The sequence below is a fragment of the Dromiciops gliroides genome, chromosome X, assembly GCF_019393635.1.
Source record: "Dromiciops gliroides isolate mDroGli1 chromosome X, mDroGli1.pri, whole genome shotgun sequence".
Classification (NCBI taxonomy): domain Eukaryota; kingdom Metazoa; phylum Chordata; class Mammalia; order Microbiotheria; family Microbiotheriidae; genus Dromiciops; species Dromiciops gliroides.
The window spans coordinates 16,508,007-16,527,717 of record NC_057867.1 but is presented as its reverse complement, the minus strand read 5'-3'; the positions used below and the strand labels follow the sequence as shown (position 1 = coordinate 16,527,717).

General features: G+C 42.3%; 2 protein-coding genes across 2 annotated transcripts; both read right to left on the bottom strand.

Moving 5' to 3' along the window:
- Window positions 1–610: 610 nt before the first annotated feature.
- Window positions 611–12,647, bottom strand: LOC122733584. The gene is made up of 2 exons (XM_043974105.1): window positions 11,727–12,647; window positions 611–1,726 (listed from the first exon to the last, which is right to left on the bottom strand). The coding sequence occupies exons 1-2, from the start codon at window positions 12,308–12,310 to the stop codon at window positions 1,141–1,143; spliced, it is 1,170 nt and encodes a 389-aa protein (XP_043830040.1). The 5' UTR covers window positions 12,311–12,647; the 3' UTR covers window positions 611–1,140.
- A 1,744-nt stretch (window positions 12,648–14,391) lies between these two features.
- On the bottom strand, window positions 14,392–15,891 carry LOC122733585. Its single transcript, XM_043974106.1, has 2 exons — window positions 15,013–15,891; window positions 14,392–14,517 (listed from the first exon to the last, which is right to left on the bottom strand). Exons 1-2 carry the CDS (start codon window positions 15,889–15,891, stop codon window positions 14,392–14,394), a joined length of 1,005 nt encoding a protein of 334 aa, XP_043830041.1.
- Window positions 15,892–19,711: the final 3,820 nt, after the last annotated feature.

Genomic DNA, 19,711 nt, shown 5'->3' with positions numbered 1-19,711 from the left:
AGGGAGAGAGAGAGAGGGAAGAAGAGAAGACAGATATTGATAGACACAAAAACAGACAGTGAATGAGCAAGAGGGACAATGACAGAGATAGAGACAGTGAGGGAGGAAGATGTTGAATGAGACGAGAATACTAGGGGAGAGAGAGATATCCAGCAAGTGATAAACAGCCGGAGTGTTAGATTTCTAGAGAACCTTAAAGATAGTGAGACAGAGGTTGTGTAAGACATCTAGAGAATGGTAGTACAAGTGTAACAGTGAGAGGGAGGGAGGGAGGGAGGGAAAGAGAGAGAAAGAGACAGAGTGAGAGAGTGAGAGAGAGAGGAGAGAGAGGAGAGAGAGAGAGAGAGAGAGAGAGAGAGAGAGAGAGAGAGAGAGAGAGAGAGAGAGGAAGGGAAGACAGATATTGATAGAGACAAAAATAGACAATGAGCGAACAAAAGAGGCAGTGACAGACAGCAGTATAGAGAAAGAGGAATGGAGAGAGATAGAAATAGACGGTTAGAGAGGGAGAAATACAGTGATAGAGACCCAAAAATAAAGAAAGGGAGAGAAAGAAAGAGAGATGGAGAGAGAGAGGGGGGGGTGAGGGAGAGGGAGAGGGAGAGGGAGAGGGAGAGAGGAAGGGAAGACAGATATTGAGAGACAAAAATAGAGAGTGAACAAGCAAGAGAGAGAGTGGCAGAGAGCGATATAGAGAAAGAGGAATGGGGAGAGATAGAAATAGAGAGACAGTGAGTCAGGGAAAATTCAGGGATAGAGCCAGAAAAAGAGACAATGTGAGCGAAAGAGAAAGAAGAGATGGAGAGAGAAAAAAAAGAAAGCGAGAAACAAAGAAACAGTGCGAGTGACAGAGATAAAGAGGAATACAGCCATCAAAGAAAAGGTAGAGAAAGAGAGACAGAGAGAGGGAAAGAGAGATAGAGAGAGAGACAGACGAGAGAGAGAGAGACAGAGAGAGAGAGGAAGATAGATATTGATAGATACAAAAACAGACAGTGAATGAGCAAGAGGGATAATGACAGAGACAGAGAGAGATAGAGACAGTGAGGGAGGAAGATGTTGAACGAGATAGGAAGACCAGGGGAGAGAGAGATATCCAGAAAGAGATAAACAGCTGGAGTGTTAGATTTATGGAGAGACTTAAAGATCGTGAGACAGATGGAGTGTAAGACATCTAGAGACTGAGATTACAAGTGAGACAGTGAGAGAGAGAGAGAGAGAGAGAGAGGGAAGACAGATATTGGTAGAGAATAAAATAGGGAGTATAGGAGCAAGAGAGAGAGTGGCAGAGAACGACATAGAGAAAGAGTAATGGGGAGAGATAGAAATAGAGAGACAGAGAGGGAGAAATACAGTGATAGAGACCCAAAAATAAAGAAAGGGAGAGAAAGAAAGAGAGATGGACAGATGGAGAGACAGAGAGGGAGAAAGACAGAGAAAGGGAGAGAGAGAGAGAGGGAAAGAAGAAAGACATTGAAAGAGATAAAAAGAGAAAGTGGGCAAGCAAGAAAGACAGTGACATAGAAGGACAGAGTGATAGAGATAGAAACTGTGTGGGAGGAAGATGTTGAATGAAATAGGAAAATCAGGGGAGAGAGGAATATCCACAGAGTAAAAAACACCTGGAGTGTTAGATTTTTGGAAAGACTCAAAGATAGTGAGACGGATGGTGTGTAAGATAGGTAGAGACTCAGAATACAAGTGAGACAGTGTGAGAGAGAAAGAGAGAGAGAGAGAGAGAGAGCGCAGAAGAGAGGAAGAGAGGAAGAGTAGACCAATATTGATAGAGACAAAAATAGACAATGAGCGAACAAAAGAGGCAGTGACAGACAGCAATATAGAGGAGGAATGGAGACAGATAGAAATAGACAGTTAGAGAGGGAGAAATACAGTGATAGAGACCCAAAAATAAAGAAAGGGAGAGAAACAAAGAGAGATGGAGAGAAAGAGAGAGAGAGAGAGAGAGAGAGAGAGAGAGAGAGAGAGAGAGGAGAGAGGAAGAGAAGAAAGATATTGAGAGAGATAAAAAGAGAAAGTGAGCAAGCAAGAATGACAGTGACATAAAAGGACAGAGTGATAGAGATAGAAACAGTGTGGGAGGAAGATGTTGAATGAAATAGGAAAACCAGGGGAGAGAGGGATATCCACAGAGTAAAAAACACCTGGAGTGTTAGATTTATGGAGACACTCAAAGATAGTGAGACACATGGAGTGTAAGATAGGTAGAGACTCAAAATACAAGTGAGACAGTGAGAGAGAGAGAGAGAGAGAGAGAGAGAGAGAGAGAGAGAGAGAGAGAGAGAGAGAGAGAGGGAAGACAGATATTGGTAGAGAATAAAATAGAGAGTATAAGAGTAAGGGAGAGCATAGGAAACAGCAATATAGAGGAAGAGGAATGGGGAGAGATAGAAACAGAGAGGCAGTGAGTGAGGGAGAAATACAGTGACAGAGCCAGAAAAAGAGAGTATTTGAGCAAAAGACAAAGAAAGATGGAGAGAGAGAAAAAAGAAAGCAAGAAACAAAGAAACACTGCGATTGAGAGAGATAAAGAGCAATACAGCCATCAAAGAACAGGTAGAGAAGGAGAGAGAGAGAGAGGGAGGGAGAGAGTGACATAAACAGACAGACAGAGACAGAAAGAGAGAGAGAGACAGAGGAGAGAGAAAGAGAGGAAGAGTAGACAGATATTGATAGAGAGAAAAACAGTGAATGAGCAAGAGGGACAATGACAGAGACAGACACAGATAGAGACAGTGAGGAAGGAAGATGTTGAATGAGATTGAAATGCTAGCGGAGAGCAAGATATCCAGCAAGAGATAAACAGCTGGACTCTTAGATTTATAGAGAAACTTAAAGATAGTGAGACAGACGCTGTGTGAAACATCTAGAGAATGGTAGTACAAGTGAAACAGGGAGAGGGAGGGAGAGAGAGACAGAGTTAGCAAGTGAGAGAGAGAGAGAGAGAGAGAGAGAGAGAGAAGAAGAGAGGAAGAGGGAGAGGAAGAGAAGACCAATATTTATAGAGACAAAAATAGACAATGAGCGAACAAAAGAGGCAGTGATAGACAGCAGTATAGGGAAAGAGGAATGGATAGAGATTTAAATAGAGAGAGAGAGGGAGAAATACAGTGATAGAGACCCAAAAACAAAGAAAGAGAGATGGAGAGATGGAGGGAAAGAGAGACAGAGGGAGAAAGAGAGAGGAAGAGAGTGAGAGAGAGAGATTGGGAGAAAGAGAGAGAGGGATGGAGGGAGAAAGAGAGAGAGTGAGAGAGAGGAAGATAGGAAGAGGGAGAGGAAGAGAAGACCAACATTGATAGAGACAAAAATAGAAAATGAGCGAACAAAAGAGGCAGTGATAGACAGCAGTACAGGGAAAGAGGAATGGATAGAGATTTAAATAGAGAGAGAGGGAGAAATACAGTGATAGAGACCCAAAAATAAAGAAAGAGAGAAAAAGAAAGAGAGATGGAGAGATGGAGGGAAAGAGAGACAGGGAGAAAGAGAGAGGAAGAGAGTGAGAGAGCGAGATTGGGAGAAAGAGAGAGAGGGAGGGATGGAGAGAGAGAGAGAGAGAAAGAGAGAGAGTGGAAGATAGGAAGAGGGAGAGGAAGAGAATACCAACATTGATAGAGACAAAAATAGACAATGAGCGAACAAAAGAGGCAGTGATAGAGAGCAGTATGGAGAAAGAGGAATGGATAGAGATTTAAATAGAGAGTTAGAGAGGGAGAAATACAGTGATAGAGACCCAAAAATAAAGAAAGGGAGAGAAAGAAAGACAGATGGAGAGATGGAGGGAAAGAGAGAGAGAGAGGGAGAAAGAGAGAGGAAGAGAGGGAGAGAGTGAGATATAGAGAGAGAGAGGGAGAGAAGAAAGATATTGAGAGAGATAAAAAGAGAAAGTGGGCAAGCAAGAAAGACAGTGACATAGAAGAACAGAGTGATAGAGATAGAGACTGTGTGGGAGTAAGATGTTGAATGAAATAGGAAAACCAGGGGAGAGAGGGAAATCCACAGGGTAAAAAATACCTGGAGTGTTAGATTTATGGAGAGCCTCAAAGATAGTGAAACAGATGGTGTGTAAGATAGGTGGAGACTCAGAATACAAGTGAGACAGTGTGAGAGAGAAAGAGAGAGAGGGGGGGGGAAGGTAGGAAGAGGGAGAGGAAGAGAAGACCAATATTGATAGAGACAAAAATAGACAATGAGCGAACAAAAGAGGCAGTGACAGACAGCAATATGGAGAAAGAGGAATGGAGAGAGATTTAAATAGACATTTAGAGAGGGAGAATGACAGTGATAGAGACCCAAAAATAAAGAAAGGGAGAGAAAGAAAGAGAGATGGAGAGAAAGAGAGAGAGAGAGGGAGAGAGAGAGAGAGAGGGAGAGAGAGAGGGATGGACGGAGAGAGAAAGAGGGGGGGCTGGGGAGGAGAGAGGAGAGAGGGAGAGAAGAAAGATATTGAGAGAGATAAAAAGAGAAAGTGAGCAAGCAAGAAAGACAGAGACATAAAAGGACAGAGTTATACAGATAGAAACAGTGTGGGAGGAAGATGTTGAATAAAATAGGAAAACAAGGGCAGAGAGGGATATCCACAGAGTGAAAAACACCTGGAGTGTTAGATTTATGGAGACACTCAAAGGTAGTGAGACAGATGGAGTGTACGTTAGGTAGAGATCCAAAATACAAGCGAGACAGTGAGAGAGAGAGAGAGAGACAGAGAGAGAGAGAGAGACAGAGAGAGAGAGAGAGAGAGAGAGAGAGAGAGAGAGAGAGAGAGAGAGAGAGAGAAAGGGAGGAAGATAGTAAGAGGGAGACGAAGAGAAGACCAATATTGATAGAGACAATAATAGACAATGAGCAAACAAAAGAGGCAGTGACAGACAGCAATATAGAGAAGGAGGAATGGAGAGAGATAGAAATAGACAGTTAGAGAGGGAGAAATACAGTGATAGGGACCCAAAAATAAAGAAAGGGAGAGAAAGAAAGAGAGATGGAGAGAAAGAGAGAGAGAGAGAGAGAGAGAGAGAGCAGAAGAGAGGAAGAGTAGACCAATATTGATAGAGACAAAAATAGACAATGAGCGAACAAAAGAGGCAGTGACAGACAGCAATATAGAGGAGGAATGGAGACAGATAGAAATAGACAGTTAGAGAGGGAGAAATATAGTGATAGAGACCCAAAAATAAAGAAAGGGAGAGAAACAAAGAGAGATGGAGAGAAAGAGAGAGAGAGAGGGAGAGAGAGAGAGAGAGAGAGAGGAGAGAGGAAGAGAAGAAAGATATTGAGAGAGATAAAAAGAGAAAGTGAGCAAGCAAGAATGACAGTGACATAAAAGGACAGAGTTATACAGATAGAAACAGTGTGGGAGGAAGATGTTGAATGAAATAGGAAAACCAGGGGAGAGAGGGATATCCACAGAGTAAAAAACACCTGGAGTGTTAGATTTATGGAGACACTCAAAGATAGTGAGACACATGGAGTGTAAGATAGGTAGAGACTCAAAATACAAGTGAGACAGTGAGAGAGAGAGAGAGAGAGAGAGAGAGAGAGAGAGAGAGAGAGAGAGGGAAGACAGATATTGGTATAGAATAAAATAGAGAGTATAAGAGTAAGGGAGAGCATAGGAAACAGCAATATAGAGGAAGAGGAATGGGGAGAGATAGAAACAGAGAGGCAGTGAGTGAGGGAGACATACAGTGACAGAGCCAGAAAAAGAGAGTATTTGAGCAAAAGACAAAGAAAGATGGAGAGAGAGAAAAAAGAAAGCAAGAAACAAAGAAACACTGCGATTGAGAGAGATAAAGAGCAATACAGCCATCAAAGAACAGGTAGAGAAGGAGAGAGAGAGAGAGGGAGGGAGAGAGTGACATAAACAGACAGACAGAGACAGAAAGAGAGAGAGAGACAGAGGAGAGAGAAAGAGAGGAAGAGTAGACAGATATTGATAGAGAGAAAAACAGTGAATGAGCAAGAGGGACAATGACAGAGACAGACACAGATAGAGACAGTGAGGAAGGAAGATGTTGAATGAGATTGAAATGCTAGCGGAGAGCAAGATATCCAGCAAGAGATAAACAGCTGGACTCTTAGATTTATAGAGAAACTTAAAGATAGTGAGACAGACGCTGTGTGAAACATCTAGAGAATGGTAGTACAAGTGAAACAGGGAGAGGGAGGGAGAGAGAGACAGAGTTAGCAAGTGAGAGAGAGAGAGAGAGAGAGAGAAGAAGAGAGGAAGAGGGAGAGGAAGAGAAGACCAATATTTATAGAGACAAAAATAGACAATGAGCGAACAAAAGAGGCAGTGATAGACAGCAGTATAGGGAAAGAGGAATGGATAGAGATTTAAATAGAGAGAGAGAGGGAGAAATACAGTGATAGAGACCCAAAAACAAAGAAAGAGAGATGGAGAGATGGAGGGAAAGAGAGACAGAGGGAGAAAGAGAGAGGAAGAGAGTGAGAGAGAGAGATTGGGAGAAAGAGAGAGAGGGATGGAGGGAGAAAGAGAGAGAGTGAGAGAGAGGAAGATAGGAAGAGGGAGAGGAAGAGAAGACCAACATTGATAGAGACAAAAATAGAAAATGAGCGAACAAAAGAGGCAGTGATAGACAGCAGTACAGGGAAAGAGGAATGGATAGAGATTTAAATAGAGAGAGAGGGAGAAATACAGTGATAGAGACCCAAAAATAAAGAAAGAGAGAAAAGAAAGAGAGATGGAGAGATGGAGGGAAAGAGAGACAGGGAGAAAGAGAGAGGAAGAGAGTGAGAGAGCGAGATTGGGAGAAAGAGAGAGAGGGAGGGATGGAGAGAGAGAGAGAGAGAAAGAGAGAGAGTGGAAGATAGGAAGAGGGAGAGGAAGAGAATACCAACATTGATAGAGACAAAAATAGACAATGAGCGAACAAAAGAGGCAGTGATAGAGAGCAGTATGGAGAAAGAGGAATGGATAGAGATTTAAATAGAGAGTTAGAGAGGGAGAAATACAGTGATAGAGACCCAAAAATAAAGAAAGGGAGAGAAAGAAAGACAGATGGAGAGATGGAGGGAAAGAGAGAGAGAGAGGGAGAAAGAGAGAGGAAGAGAGGGAGAGAGAGAGAGATAGAGAGAGAGGGAGAGAAGAAAGATATTGAGAGAGATAAAAAGAGAAAGTGGGCAAGCAAGAAAGACAGTGACATAGAAGAACAGAGTGATAGAGATAGAGACTGTGTGGGAGTAAGATGTTGAATGAAATAGGAAAACAAGGGCAGAGAGGGATATCCACAGAGTGAAAAACACCTGGAGTGTTAGATTTATGGAGACACTCAAAGGTAGTGAGACAGATGGAGTGTACGTTAGGTAGAGATCCAAAATACAAGTGAGACAGTGAGAGAGAGAGAGAGAGACAGAGAGAGAGAGAGAGAGAGAGAGAGAGAGAGAGAGAGAGAGAGAGAGAGAGAGAGAGAAAGGGAGGAAGATAGGAAGAGGGAGACGAAGAGAAGACCAATATTGATAGAGACAATAATAGACAATGAGCAAACAAAAGAGGCAGTGACAGACAGCAATATAGAGAAGGAGGAATGGAGAGAGATAGAAATAGACAGTTAGAGAGGGAGAAATACAGTGATAGGGACCCAAAAATAAAGAAAGGGAGAGAAAGAAAGAGAGATGGAGAGAAAGAGAGAGAGAGAGCAGAAGAGAGGAAGAGTAGACCAATATTGATAGAGACAAAAATAGACAATGAGCGAACAAAAGAGGCAGTGACAGACAGCAATATAGAGGAGGAATGGAGACAGATAGAAAGAGACAGTTAGAGAGGGAGAAATACAGTGATAGAGACCCAAAAATAAAGAAAGGGAGAGAAACAAAGAGAGATGGAGAGAAAGAGAGAGAGAGAGGGAGAGAGAGAGAGAGAGAGAGAGAGGAGAGAGGAAGAGAAGAAAGATATTGAGAGAGATAAAAAGAGAAAGTGAGCAAGCAAGAATGACAGTGACATAAAAGGACAGAGGAATAGAGATAGAAACAGTGTGGGAGGAAGATGTTGAATGAAATAGGAAAACCAGGGGAGAGAGGGATATCCACAGAGTAAAAAACACCTGGAGTGTTAGATTTATGGAGACACTCAAAGATAGTGAGACACATGGAGTGTAAGATAGGTAGAGACTCAAAATACAAGTGAGACAGTGAGAGAGAGAGAGAGAGACAGAGAGAGAGAGAGAGAGAGAGAGAGAGAGAGAGAGAGAGAGAGAGAGAGAGGGAAGACAGATATTGGTATAGAATAAAATAGAGAGTATAAGAGTAAGGGAGAGCATAGGAAACAGCAATATAGAGGAAGAGGAATGGGGAGAGATAGAAACAGAGAGGCAGTGAGTGAGGGAGAAATACAGTGACAGAGCCAGAAAAAGAGAGTATTTGAGCAAAAGACAAAGAAAGATGGAGAGAGAGAAAAAAGAAAGCAAGAAACAAAGAAACACTGCGATTGAGAGAGATAAAGAGCAATACAGCCATCAAAGAACAGGTAGAGAAGGAGAGAGAGAGAAAGGGAGGGAGAGAGTGACATAAACAGACAGACAGAGACAGAAAGAGAGAGAGAGACAGAGGAGAGAGAAAGAGAGGAAGAGTAGACAGATATTGATAGAGAGAAAAACAGTGAATGAGCAAGAGGGACAATGACAGAGACAGACACAGATAGAGACAGTGAGGAAGGAAGATGTTGAATGAGATTGAAATGCTAGCGGAGAGCAAGATATCCAGCAAGAGATAAACAGCTGGACTCTTAGATTTATAGAGAAACTTAAAGATAGTGAGACAGACGCTGTGTGAAACATCTAGAGAATGGTAGTACAAGTGAAACAGGGAGAGGGAGGGAGAGAGAGACAGAGTTAGCAAGTGAGAGAGAGAGAGAGAGAGAGAGAGAGAGAGAAGAGAGGAAGAGGGAGAGGAAGAGAAGACCAATATTTATAGAGACAAAAATAGACAATGAGCGAACAAAAGAGGCAGTGATAGACAGCAGTATAGGGAAAGAGGAATGGATAGAGATTTAAATAGAGAGAGAGAGGGAGAAATACAGTGATAGAGACCCAAAAACAAAGAAAGAGAGATGGAGAGATGGAGGGAAAGAGAGACAGAGGGAGAAAGAGAGAGGAAGAGAGTGAGAGAGAGAGATTGGGAGAAAGAGAGAGAGGGATGGAGGGAGAAAGAGAGAGAGTGAGAGAGAGGAAGATAGGAAGAGGGAGAGGAAGAGAAGACCAACATTGATAGAGACAAAAATAGAAAATGAGCGAACAAAAGAGGCAGTGATAGACAGCAATATGGAGAAAGAGGAATGGAGAGAGATTTAAATAGACAGTTAGAGAGGGAGAATGACAGTGATAGAGACCCAAAAATAAAGAAAGGGAGAGAAAGAAAGAGAGATGGAGAGAAAGAGAGAGAGAGAGGGAGAGAGAGAGAGATGGAGAAAGAGAGAGAGGGATGGACGGAGAGAGAAAGAGGGGGGGGCTGGGGAGGAGAGAGGAGAGAGGGAGAGAAGAAAGATATTGAGAGAGATAAAAAGAGAAAGTGAGCAAGCAAGAAAGACAGAGACATAAAAGGACAGAGTTATACAGATAGAAACAGTGTGGGAGGAAGATGTTGAATAAAATAGGAAAACAAGGGCAGAGAGGGATATCCACAGAGTGAAAAACACCTGGAGTGTTAGATTTATGGAGACACTCAAAGGTAGTGAGACAGATGGAGTGTACGTTAGGTAGAGATCCAAAATACAAGTGAGACAGTGAGAGAGAGAGAGAGAGAGACAGAGAGAGAGAGAGAGAGAGAGAGAGAGAGAGAGAGAGAGAGAGAGAGAGAGAGAGAAAGGGAGGAAGATAGGAAGAGGGAGACGAAGAGAAGACCAATATTGATAGAGACAATAATAGACAATGAGCAAACAAAAGAGGCAGTGACAGACAGCAATATAGAGAAGGAGGAATGGAGAGAGATAGAAATAGACAGTTAGAGAGGGAGAAATACAGTGATAGGGACCCAAAAATAAAGAAAGGGAGAGAAAGAAAGAGAGATGGAGAGAAAGAGAGAGAGAGAGCAGAAGAGAGGAAGAGTAGACCAATATTGATAGAGACAAAAATAGACAATGAGCGAACAAAAGAGGCAGTGACAGACAGCAATATAGAGGAGGAATGGAGACAGATAGAAAGAGACAGTTAGAGAGGGAGAAATACAGTGATAGAGACCCAAAAATAAAGAAAGGGAGAGAAACAAAGAGAGATGGAGAGAAAGAGAGAGAGAGAGGGAGAGAGAGAGAGAGAGAGAGAGAGAGAGGAGAGAGGAAGAGAAGAAATGATATTGAAAGAGATGGTAGTACAAGTGAAACAGCGAGAGGGAAGGAGGGAGGGAGAGAGAGAGACAGAGTGAGTGAGCGAGAGAGAGAGAAGAGAGAGAGAGAGAGAGAGAGAGAGAGAGAGAGAGAGAGGAGAGAGGAAGAGAAGAAAGATATTGAGAGAGATAAAAAGAGAAAGTGAGCAAGAAAGAAAGACTTTGACATAGAAGGACAGAGTGATAGAGATAGAGACAGTGTCGGAGGAAGGTGTTCAGTGAAATAGGAAAACCAGGGGAGAGAGGGATATCCACAGAGTTAAAAAACACCTGGAGTGTTAGATTTATGTAGAGACTCAAAGATAGTGAGACACATGGAGTGTAAGATAGGTAGAGACTCAAAATACAAGTGAGACAGTGAGACAGTGAGAGAGAGAGAGAGAGAGAGAGAGAGAGAGAGAGAGAGAGAGAGAGAGAAGAGACAGATATTGGTAGAGAATAAAATAGAGAGTATAAGAGGAAGGGAGAGCATAGGAAACAGCAATATAGAGGAAGAGGAATGGGGAGAGATAGATACAGAGAGGCAGTGAGTGAGGGAGAAATACAGTGACAGAGCCAGAAAAAGAGAGTATTTGAGCAAAAGAGAAAGAAAGATGGAGTGACAGAAAAAAGAAAGCAAGAAACAAAGAAACATTGCAAGTGAGAGAGATAAAGAGCAATACAGCCATCAAAAAACAGGTAGAGAAGGAGAGAGAGAGAGGGAGGGAGAGAGTGACAGAAACAGACTGACAGACAGACAGACAGAGACAGAAAGAGAGAGAGAGAGAAGAAGAGTAGACAGATATTGATAGAGACAAAACCAGTGAATGAGCAAGAGGGACAATGACAGAGACAGACACAGCTAGAGACAGTGAGGAAGGAAGATGTTGAATGAGATTGAAATGCTACGGGAGAGCGAGATATCCAGCAAGAGATAAACAGCTGGAGTGTTAGATTTATAGAGAAACTTAAAGATAGTGGGACAGACGTTGTATAAAACATCTCGAGAATGGTAGTACAAGTGAAACAGCGAGAGGGAAGGAGGGAGGGAGAGAGAGAGACAGAGTGAGTGAGCGAGAGAGAGAGAAGAGAGAGAGAGAGAGAGAGACAGAGAGAGAAAGGAGGGAGGAAGAGAAGACAGATATTGAGAGAGATAAAAAGAGAAAGTGAGCAAGAAAGAAAGACTTTGACATAGAAGGACAGAGTGATAGAGATAGAGACAGTGTGGGAGGAAGATGTTGAATGAAATAGGAAAACCAGGGGAGAGAGGGATATCCACAGAGTGAAAAACACCTGGAGTGTTAGATTTATGTAGAGACTCAAAGATAGTGAGACACATGGAGTGTATGATAGGTAGAGACTCAAAATACAAGTGACACAGTGAGAGAGAGAGAGAAAGAGAGAGAGGGAGGACAGATATTGGTAGAGAATAAAATAGAGAGTATAAGAGGAAGGGAGAGCGTGGGAAACAGCAATATAGAAGAACAGGAATGGGGAGAGAGAGAAACAGAGAGGCAGTGAGTGAGGGAGAAATACAGTGACAGAGCCTGAAAAAGACAGTATTTGAGCAAAAGAGAAAGAAAGATGGAGAGACAGAAAAAATAAAGCAAGGAACAAAGAAACATTGCGAGTGAGAGAGATAAAGAGCAATACAGCCATCAAAGAACAGGTAGAGAAGGAGAGAGAGAGGGAGGGAGAGTGACAGAAACAGACAGACAGACAGACAGAGACAGAAAGAGAGAGAGAGACAGAGGAGAGAGAGAGAGAGGAAGAGTAGACAGATATTGAAAGAGACAAAAACAGTGAATGAGCAAGAGGAACAATGACAGAGACAAACACAACTAGAGACAGTGAGGAAGGAAGATGTTGAATGAGATTGAAATGCTAGGGGAGAGCGAGATATCCAGCAAGAGATAAACAGCTGGAGTGTTAGATTTATAGAGAAACTTAAAGATAGTGAGACAGACGTTGTGTAAAACATCTAGAGAATGCTAGTACAAGTGAAACAGCGAGAGGGAGGCAGGGAGGGAAAGAGAGAGAGACAGTGAGCAAGTGAGAGAGAGAGAGAGAGAGAGAGAGAGAGAGAGAGAGAGAGAGAGAGAGAGAGAGGGAGAGGAAGAGAAGACCAATATTGATAGAGATAAAAATAGACAATGAGCGAACAAAAGAGGCAGTGATAGACAGCAATATAGAGAAAGAAGGATGGATAGAGATTTAAATAGACAGAGAGGGAGAAATACAGTGATAGAGACCCAAAAATAAAGGGAGAGAAAGAAAGAGAGATGGAGGGAAAGAGAGAGAGAGAGGGAGATTGAGAGAGAGGGAGAGAGGGAGGGAGAGAGAGAGAGAGAGAGAGAGAGAGAGAGAGAGAGAGAGAGAGAGAGAGAGAGAGAGAGAGGGAGGGAGATTGAGAGAGAGGAAGAGAGGAAGAGGGAGAAGAAGAGAAGACCAATATTGATAGAAAAATAGACAATGAGCAAACAAAAGAGGCAGTGACAGACAGCAATATAGGGAAAGAGGAATGGAGAGAGATTTAAATAGAGACTTAGAGAGGGAGAAAGACAGTGATAGAGACCCAAAAATAAAGGGAGAGAAAGAAAGAGAGATGGAGAGAAAGAGAGATAGAGAGAGGGAGATTGAGAGAGAGGGAGAGAAGAAAGATATTGAGAGAGATAAAAAGAGAAAGTGAGCAAGCAAGAAAGACAGTGACATAAAAGGACAGAGTGATAGAGATAGAAATAGTGTGGGAGGTAGATGTTGAATGAAATAGGAAAACCAGGGGAGAGAGGTATATCCACAGAGTGAAAAACACCTGGAGTGTTAGATTTATGGAGACACTCAAAGATAGTGAGATAGATGGAGTGTAAGATAGGTAGGGACTCAAAATACAAGTGAGACAGTGAGAGAGAGAGAGAGAGAGAGAGAGAGAGAGAGAGAGAGAGAGAGAGAGAGAGAGAGAGAGAGAGAGAGAGTTAGGAAGAGGAAGATAGTAAGAGGGAGAGGAAGAGAAGACCAATATTGATAGAGACAAAAATAGACAATGAGCGAACAAAAGAGGCAGTGACAGACAGCAATATAGAGAAAGAGGAATGGAAAGAGATTGAAATAGAGACTGAGAGAGGGAGAAAGAAAGTGATAGAGACCCAAAAATAAAGAAAGGGAGAGAAAGAAGGAGAGATGGAGAGAGAGAGAGAGGGAGAGAAGAAAGATTTTGAGAGAGATAAAAAGAGAAAGTGAGGAAGCAAGAAAGACAGTGACATAAAAGGACAGAGTGATAGAGATAGAAACCGTGTGGGAGGAAGATGTTGAATGAAATAGGAAAACCAGGGGAGAGAGGGATATCCACAGAGTGAAAAACACCTGGAGTGTTAGATTTATGGAGACACTCAAAGATCGTGAGACAGATGGAGTGTAAGATAGGTAGAGACTCAAAATACAAGTGAGACAGTGAGAGAGAGCGAGAAAGAGAGAGAGGGAGGATAGATATTGGTAGAGAATAAAATAGAGAGTATAAGAGGAAGGGAGAGCATGGGAAACAGCAATATAAAGGAACAGGAATGGGGAGAGATAGAAACAGAGAGGCAGTGAGTGAGGGAGAAATACAGTGACAGAGCCTGAAAAAGATAGTATTTGAGCAAAAGAGAAAGAAAGATGGAGAGAGAGAAAAAAGAAAGCAAGGAACAAAGAAACATTGCGAGTGAGAGAGATAAAGAGCAATACAGCCATCAAAGAACAGGTAGAGAAGGAGAGAGAGAGAGGGAGGGAGAGAGTGACAGAAACAGACAGACAGACAGACAGAGACAGAAAGAGAGAGAGAGAGAGAGAGGAGAGAGAGAGAGAGAGATAGAGGAAGAGTAGACAGATATTGAAAGAGACAAAAACAGTGAATGAGCAAGAGGAACAATGACAGAGACAGACACAGCTAGAGACAGTGAGGAAGGAAGATGTTGAATGAGATTGAAATGCTAGGGGAGAGTGAGATATCCAGCAAGAGATAAACAGCTGGAGTGTTAGATTTATAGAGAAACTTAAAGATAGTGAGACAGACATTGTATAAAACATCTAGAGAATGGTAGTACAAGTGAAACAGCGAGAGGGAGGCAGGGAGGGAGAGAGAGAGAGACAGTGAGCAAGAGAGAGAGAGAGAGAGAGAGAGAGAGAGGGAGGGAGAGAGAGAGAGAGAGAGAGGAAGAGAGGAAGAGGGAGAGGAAGAGAAGACCAATATTGATAGAGATAAAAATAGACAATGAGCGAACAAAAGAGGCAGTGACAGACAGCAATATAGAGAAGGAAGAATGGAGAGAGATAGAAATAGACGGTTGGAGAGGGAGAAATACAGTGATAGAGACCCAAAAATAAAGAAAGGGAGAGAAAGAGAGATGGAGAGATGGAGGGAAAGAGAGAGGGAGGGAGGGAGAGGGAAGAAGAACGATATCGAGAGAGATAAAAAGAGAAAGTGGGCAAGCAAGAAAGACAGTGACATAGAAGGACAGAGTGATAGAGATAGAGACTGTGTGGGAGGAAGATGTTGAATGACATAGGAAAACCAGGGGAGAGAGGGATATCCACAGAGTAAAAAACACCTGCAGTGTTAGATTTATGGAGAGACTCAAAGATAGTGAGACAGATGGTGTGTAAGATAGGTAGAGACTCAGAATACAAGTGAGACAGTGTGTGTGTGTGAGAGAGAGAGAGAGAGAGAGAGAGAGAGAGAGAGAGAGAGAGAGAGAGAGAGGAAGAGAGGAAGAGGGAGAGGAAGAGAAGACCAATATTGATAGAGACAAAAATAGACAATGAGCGAACAAAAGAGGCAGTGATAGCAAAATAGAAAAAGAGGAATGGATAGAGATTTAAATAGACAGAGAGGGAGAAATACAGTGATAGAGACCCAAAAATAAAGAAAGGGAGAGAAAGAGAGATGGAGAGATGGAGGGAAAGAGAGAGGGAGGGAGAGAGAGAGAGAGGGAGGGAGAGGGAAAGAAGAAAGATATCGAGAGAGATAAAAAGAGAAAGTGGGCAAGCAAGAAAGACAGTGACATAGAAGGACAGAGTGATAGAGATAGAGAATGTGTGGGAGGAAGATGTTGAATGACATAGGAAAACCAGGGGAGAGAGGGATATCCACAGAGTAAAAAACACCTGGAATGTTAGATTTATAGAGAGACTTAAAGATAGTGAGACAGATGGTGTGTAAGATAGGTAGAGTCTCAGAATACAAGTGAGACAATGTGAGTGAGTGAGTGAGAGAGAGAGAGAGAGAGAGAGAGAGAGAGAGAGAGAGAGAGAAAGAGAGGAAGAGGGAGATGAAGAGAAGACCAATATTGAGAGAGAGAAAAATAGACAATGAGCAAACAAGAGGCAGTGACAGACAGCAATATAGAGAAAGAGGAATGGAGAGAGATTTAAATAGTCAGAGAGGGAGAAAGACAGTGATAGAGACCGAAAAATAAAGGGAGAGAAAGAAAGAGAGATGGAGAGAGAGGGAGAGAGGAGAGAGGAAGAGAAGAAAGATATTGAGAGAGATAAAAAGAGAAAGTGAGCAAGCAAGAAAGACAGTGACATAAAAGGACAGAGTGATAGAGATAGAAACAGTGTGGGAGGAAGATGTTGAATGAAATAGGAAAACCAGGGGAGAGAGGGATATCCACAGAGTAAAAAAGACGTGGAATGTTAGATTTATGGAGAGACTCAAAGATAGTGAGACAGATGGAGTGTAAGATAGGTAGAGACTCAAAATACAAGTGGGACAGTGAGAGAGAGAGAGAGTGTAAGGGAAGACCGATATTGGTAGAGAATAAAATAGAGAGTATAAGAGGAAGGGAGAGCATGGGAAACAGCAATATAGAGGAACAGGAATGGGGAGAGATAGAAACAGAGAGGCAGTGAGTGAGGGAGAAATACAGTGACAGAGCCCGAAAAAGAGAGTATTTGAGCAAAAGAGAAAGAAAGATGGAGAGACAGAAAAAAGAAAGCAAGAAACAAAGAAACATTGCGAGTGAGAGAGATAAAGAACAATACAGCCATCAAAGAACAGGTAGAGAAGGAGAGAGAGAGAGGGAGGGAGAGAGTGACAGAAACAGACAGACAGACAGACAGAAAGACAGAGACAGAGACAGAGGAGAGAGAGAGAGAGGAAGAGTAGACAGATATTGATAGAGAGAAAAACAGTGAATGAGCAAGAGGGACAATGACAGAGACAGACACAGCTAGAGACAGTGAGGAAGGAAGATGTTGAATGAGATTGAAATGCTAGGGGAGAGCGAGATATCCAGCAAGAGATAAACAGCTGGAGTGTTAGATTTATAGAGAAACTTAAAGATAGTGGGACAGACGTTGTATAAAACATCTAGAGAATGGTAGTACAAGTGAAACAGCGAGAGGGAAGGAGGGAGGGAGAGAGAGAGACAGAGTGAGTGAGCGAGAGAGAGAGAGAGAGAGAGAGAGAGAGAGAGAGAGAGAGAGAGAGAGAGAGAGGAAGAGGGAGAGGAAGAGGGAGAGGAAGAGGAAGAGAAGACCAATATTGATAGAGATAAAAATAGACAATGAGCGAACAAAAGTGGCAGTGATAGACAGTAATATAGAGAAAGAAGAATGGATAGAGATTTAAATAGACAGAGAGGGAGAAATACAGTGATAGAGACCCAAAAATAAAGGGAGAGAAAGAAAGAGAGATGGAGGGAAAGAGAGAGAGAGAGGGAGATTGAGAGAGAGGGAGATTGAGAGAGAGAGAGAGAGAGAGAGAGAGAGAGAGAGAGAGAGAGGGGGAGAGAGGGAGATTGAGAGAGAGGAAGAGAGGAAGAGGGAGAAGAAGAGAAGACCAATATTGATAGAAAAATAGACAATGAGCAAACAAAAGAGGCAGTGACAGACAGCAATATAGGGAAAGAGGAATGGAGAGAGATTTAAATAGAGAGTTAGAGAGGGAGAAAGACAGTGATAGAGACCCAAAAATAAAGGGAGAGAAAGAAAGAGAGATGGAGAGAAAGAGAGAGAGAGAGAGGGAGATTGAGAGAGAGGGAGAGAAGAAAGATATTGAGAGAGATAAAAAGAGAAAGTGAGCAAGCAAGAAAGACAGTGACATAAAAGGACAGAGTTATACAGATAGAAACAGTGTGGGAGGAAGATGTTGAATGAAATAGGAAAACCAGGGGAGAGAGGTATATCCACAGAGTGAAAAACACCTGGAGTGTTAGATTTATGGAGACACTCAAAGATAGTGAGATAGATGGAGTGTAAGATAGGTAGAGACTCAAAATACAAGTGAGACAGTGAGAGAGAGAGAGAGAGAGAGAGAGAGAGAGAGAGAGAGAGAGAGAGAGAGAGAGAGAGAGAGAGAGAGAGAGAGTTAGGAAGAGGAAGATAGTAAGAGGGAGAGGAAGAGAAGACCAATATTGATAGAGACAAAAATAGACAATGAGCGAACAAAAGAGGCAGTGACAGACAGCAATATAGAGAAAGAGGAATGGAGAGAGATTGAAATAGACAGTTAGAGAGGGAGAAAGACAGTGATAGAGACCCAAAAATAAAGAAAGGGAGAGAAAGAAGGAGAGATGGAGAGAAAGAGAGAGAGGGAGAGAAGAAAGATTTTGAGAGAGCTAAAAAGAGAAAGTGAGCAAGCAAGAAAGACAGTGACATAGAAGGACAGAATGATAGAGATAGAAACAGTGTGGGAGGAAGATGTTGAATGAAATAGGAAAACCAGGGGAGAGAGGGATATCCACTGAGGGAGAAACACCAGGAGTGTTAGATTTATGGAGACACTCAAAGATAGTGAGACAGATGGAGTGTAAGATAGGTAGAGACTCAAAATACAAGTGAGACAGTGAGAGAGAGAGAGAGAGAGAGAGAGAGAGAGAGAGAGAGAGAGAGAGAGAGAGAGAGAGAGAGAGAGAGAGAAGACAGATATTGGTAGAGAATAAAATAGAGAGTATAAGAGGAAGGGAGAGCTTGGGAAACTGCAATATAGAGAAAGAGGAATGGAGAGAGATAGAAATAGAGAGTCAGTGAATGAGGGAGAAATACAGTGACAGAGCCAGAAAAAGAGAGCATTTGAGCAAAAGAGAAAGAAAGATGGAGAGAGTGAAAAAATAAGGCAAGAAACAAAGAAACACTGTGAGTTAGAGAGATAAAGAGCAATACAGCCATCAAAGAACAGGTAGAGGGAGAGAGACAGAGGAGAGTGATATAGGGAGAGAGAGAGAGAGGAAGAGAAGACAGATATTGGTAGAGACAAAAACAGTGAATGAGCAAGAGGGACAATGACAGAGACAGACAGAGATAGAGACAGTGAGAGAGGAAGATGTTGAATGACATAGGAATACCAGGGGAGAGAGATAAACAGCTGGAGTGTTCAATGTATGGAGAGAGTCAAAGATAGTGAGACAGATGGAGTGTTAGACATCTAGATTCTGAGTGCAAGTGAGACAAGGAGAGAGAGAAGGAGAGAGACAGAGAGAGATTGAGAATCAGGGAGATAGAGATTCAACAGCAGCGTGAAAAAACACAGAGATACCGAGGAAGATGGGTGGAAAGAGATAAAAATAGACAGTGAGAGAGGGAGAAATACAGTGATAGAGACAGAAAAAGAGAGAATGAGAGAGAGAAAAAAGAAAGCAATAAACAAAGAAACAGTGCAAGTGAAAGAGACAGAGTAAAAGAGATAGAGTGCAATAGAGCCATCCAAGAACATGGAGAGAGAGAGAGAGAGAGAGAGAGAGAGAGAGAGAGAGAGAGAGAGAGAGAGAGAGAGAGAGAGAGAGAGAGAAAGGAAGATAAGACAAATATTGAGAGTCAAAAAGAGAGATTGAGCAAGCAAGAAAGACAGTGACATAGAAGGACAGAGTGACAGAGATAGAGACAGTGAGGGAGGAACATGTTGAATGCGATAGGAATAGCAGGGGAGAGGGAGATATCCAGCAAGAGATAAACAGCTGGAGTCTTAGATTTATGGGGAGACTGAAAGATAGTGAAACAGATGGAGTGTAAGACATCTAGAGACTGAGAGTACAAGTGAGACAGTGAGCGAGAGAGAGAGAGAAGAGAGAGGAAGAGAAGATATATTGAGAGACAAAAATAGAGAGTGAGTGAGCAAGAGAGAGGGTGACAGCAATATAGAGAAGGAGGAATGGAGAGAAATAGAAATATAGTGACAATGAAAGAGGGAGAAATACAGTGATAGAGACAGAAAAAGAGAATTAGAGATTTGGAGAGAGAGAAAAAAGAAAATGAGAAACAAAGAAACAGTGCAAGTGAAAGAGACAAAGAGTGAGAGAGATAGAGAGCAGTACAGCCAGAAAATAACATGGACAGCTAGAGAGAGGGAGAGAGAGAGAGAGGGAGAGGAAAGACAGATTTTGAAAGAAAAAAAAACCTTTGATAGAGC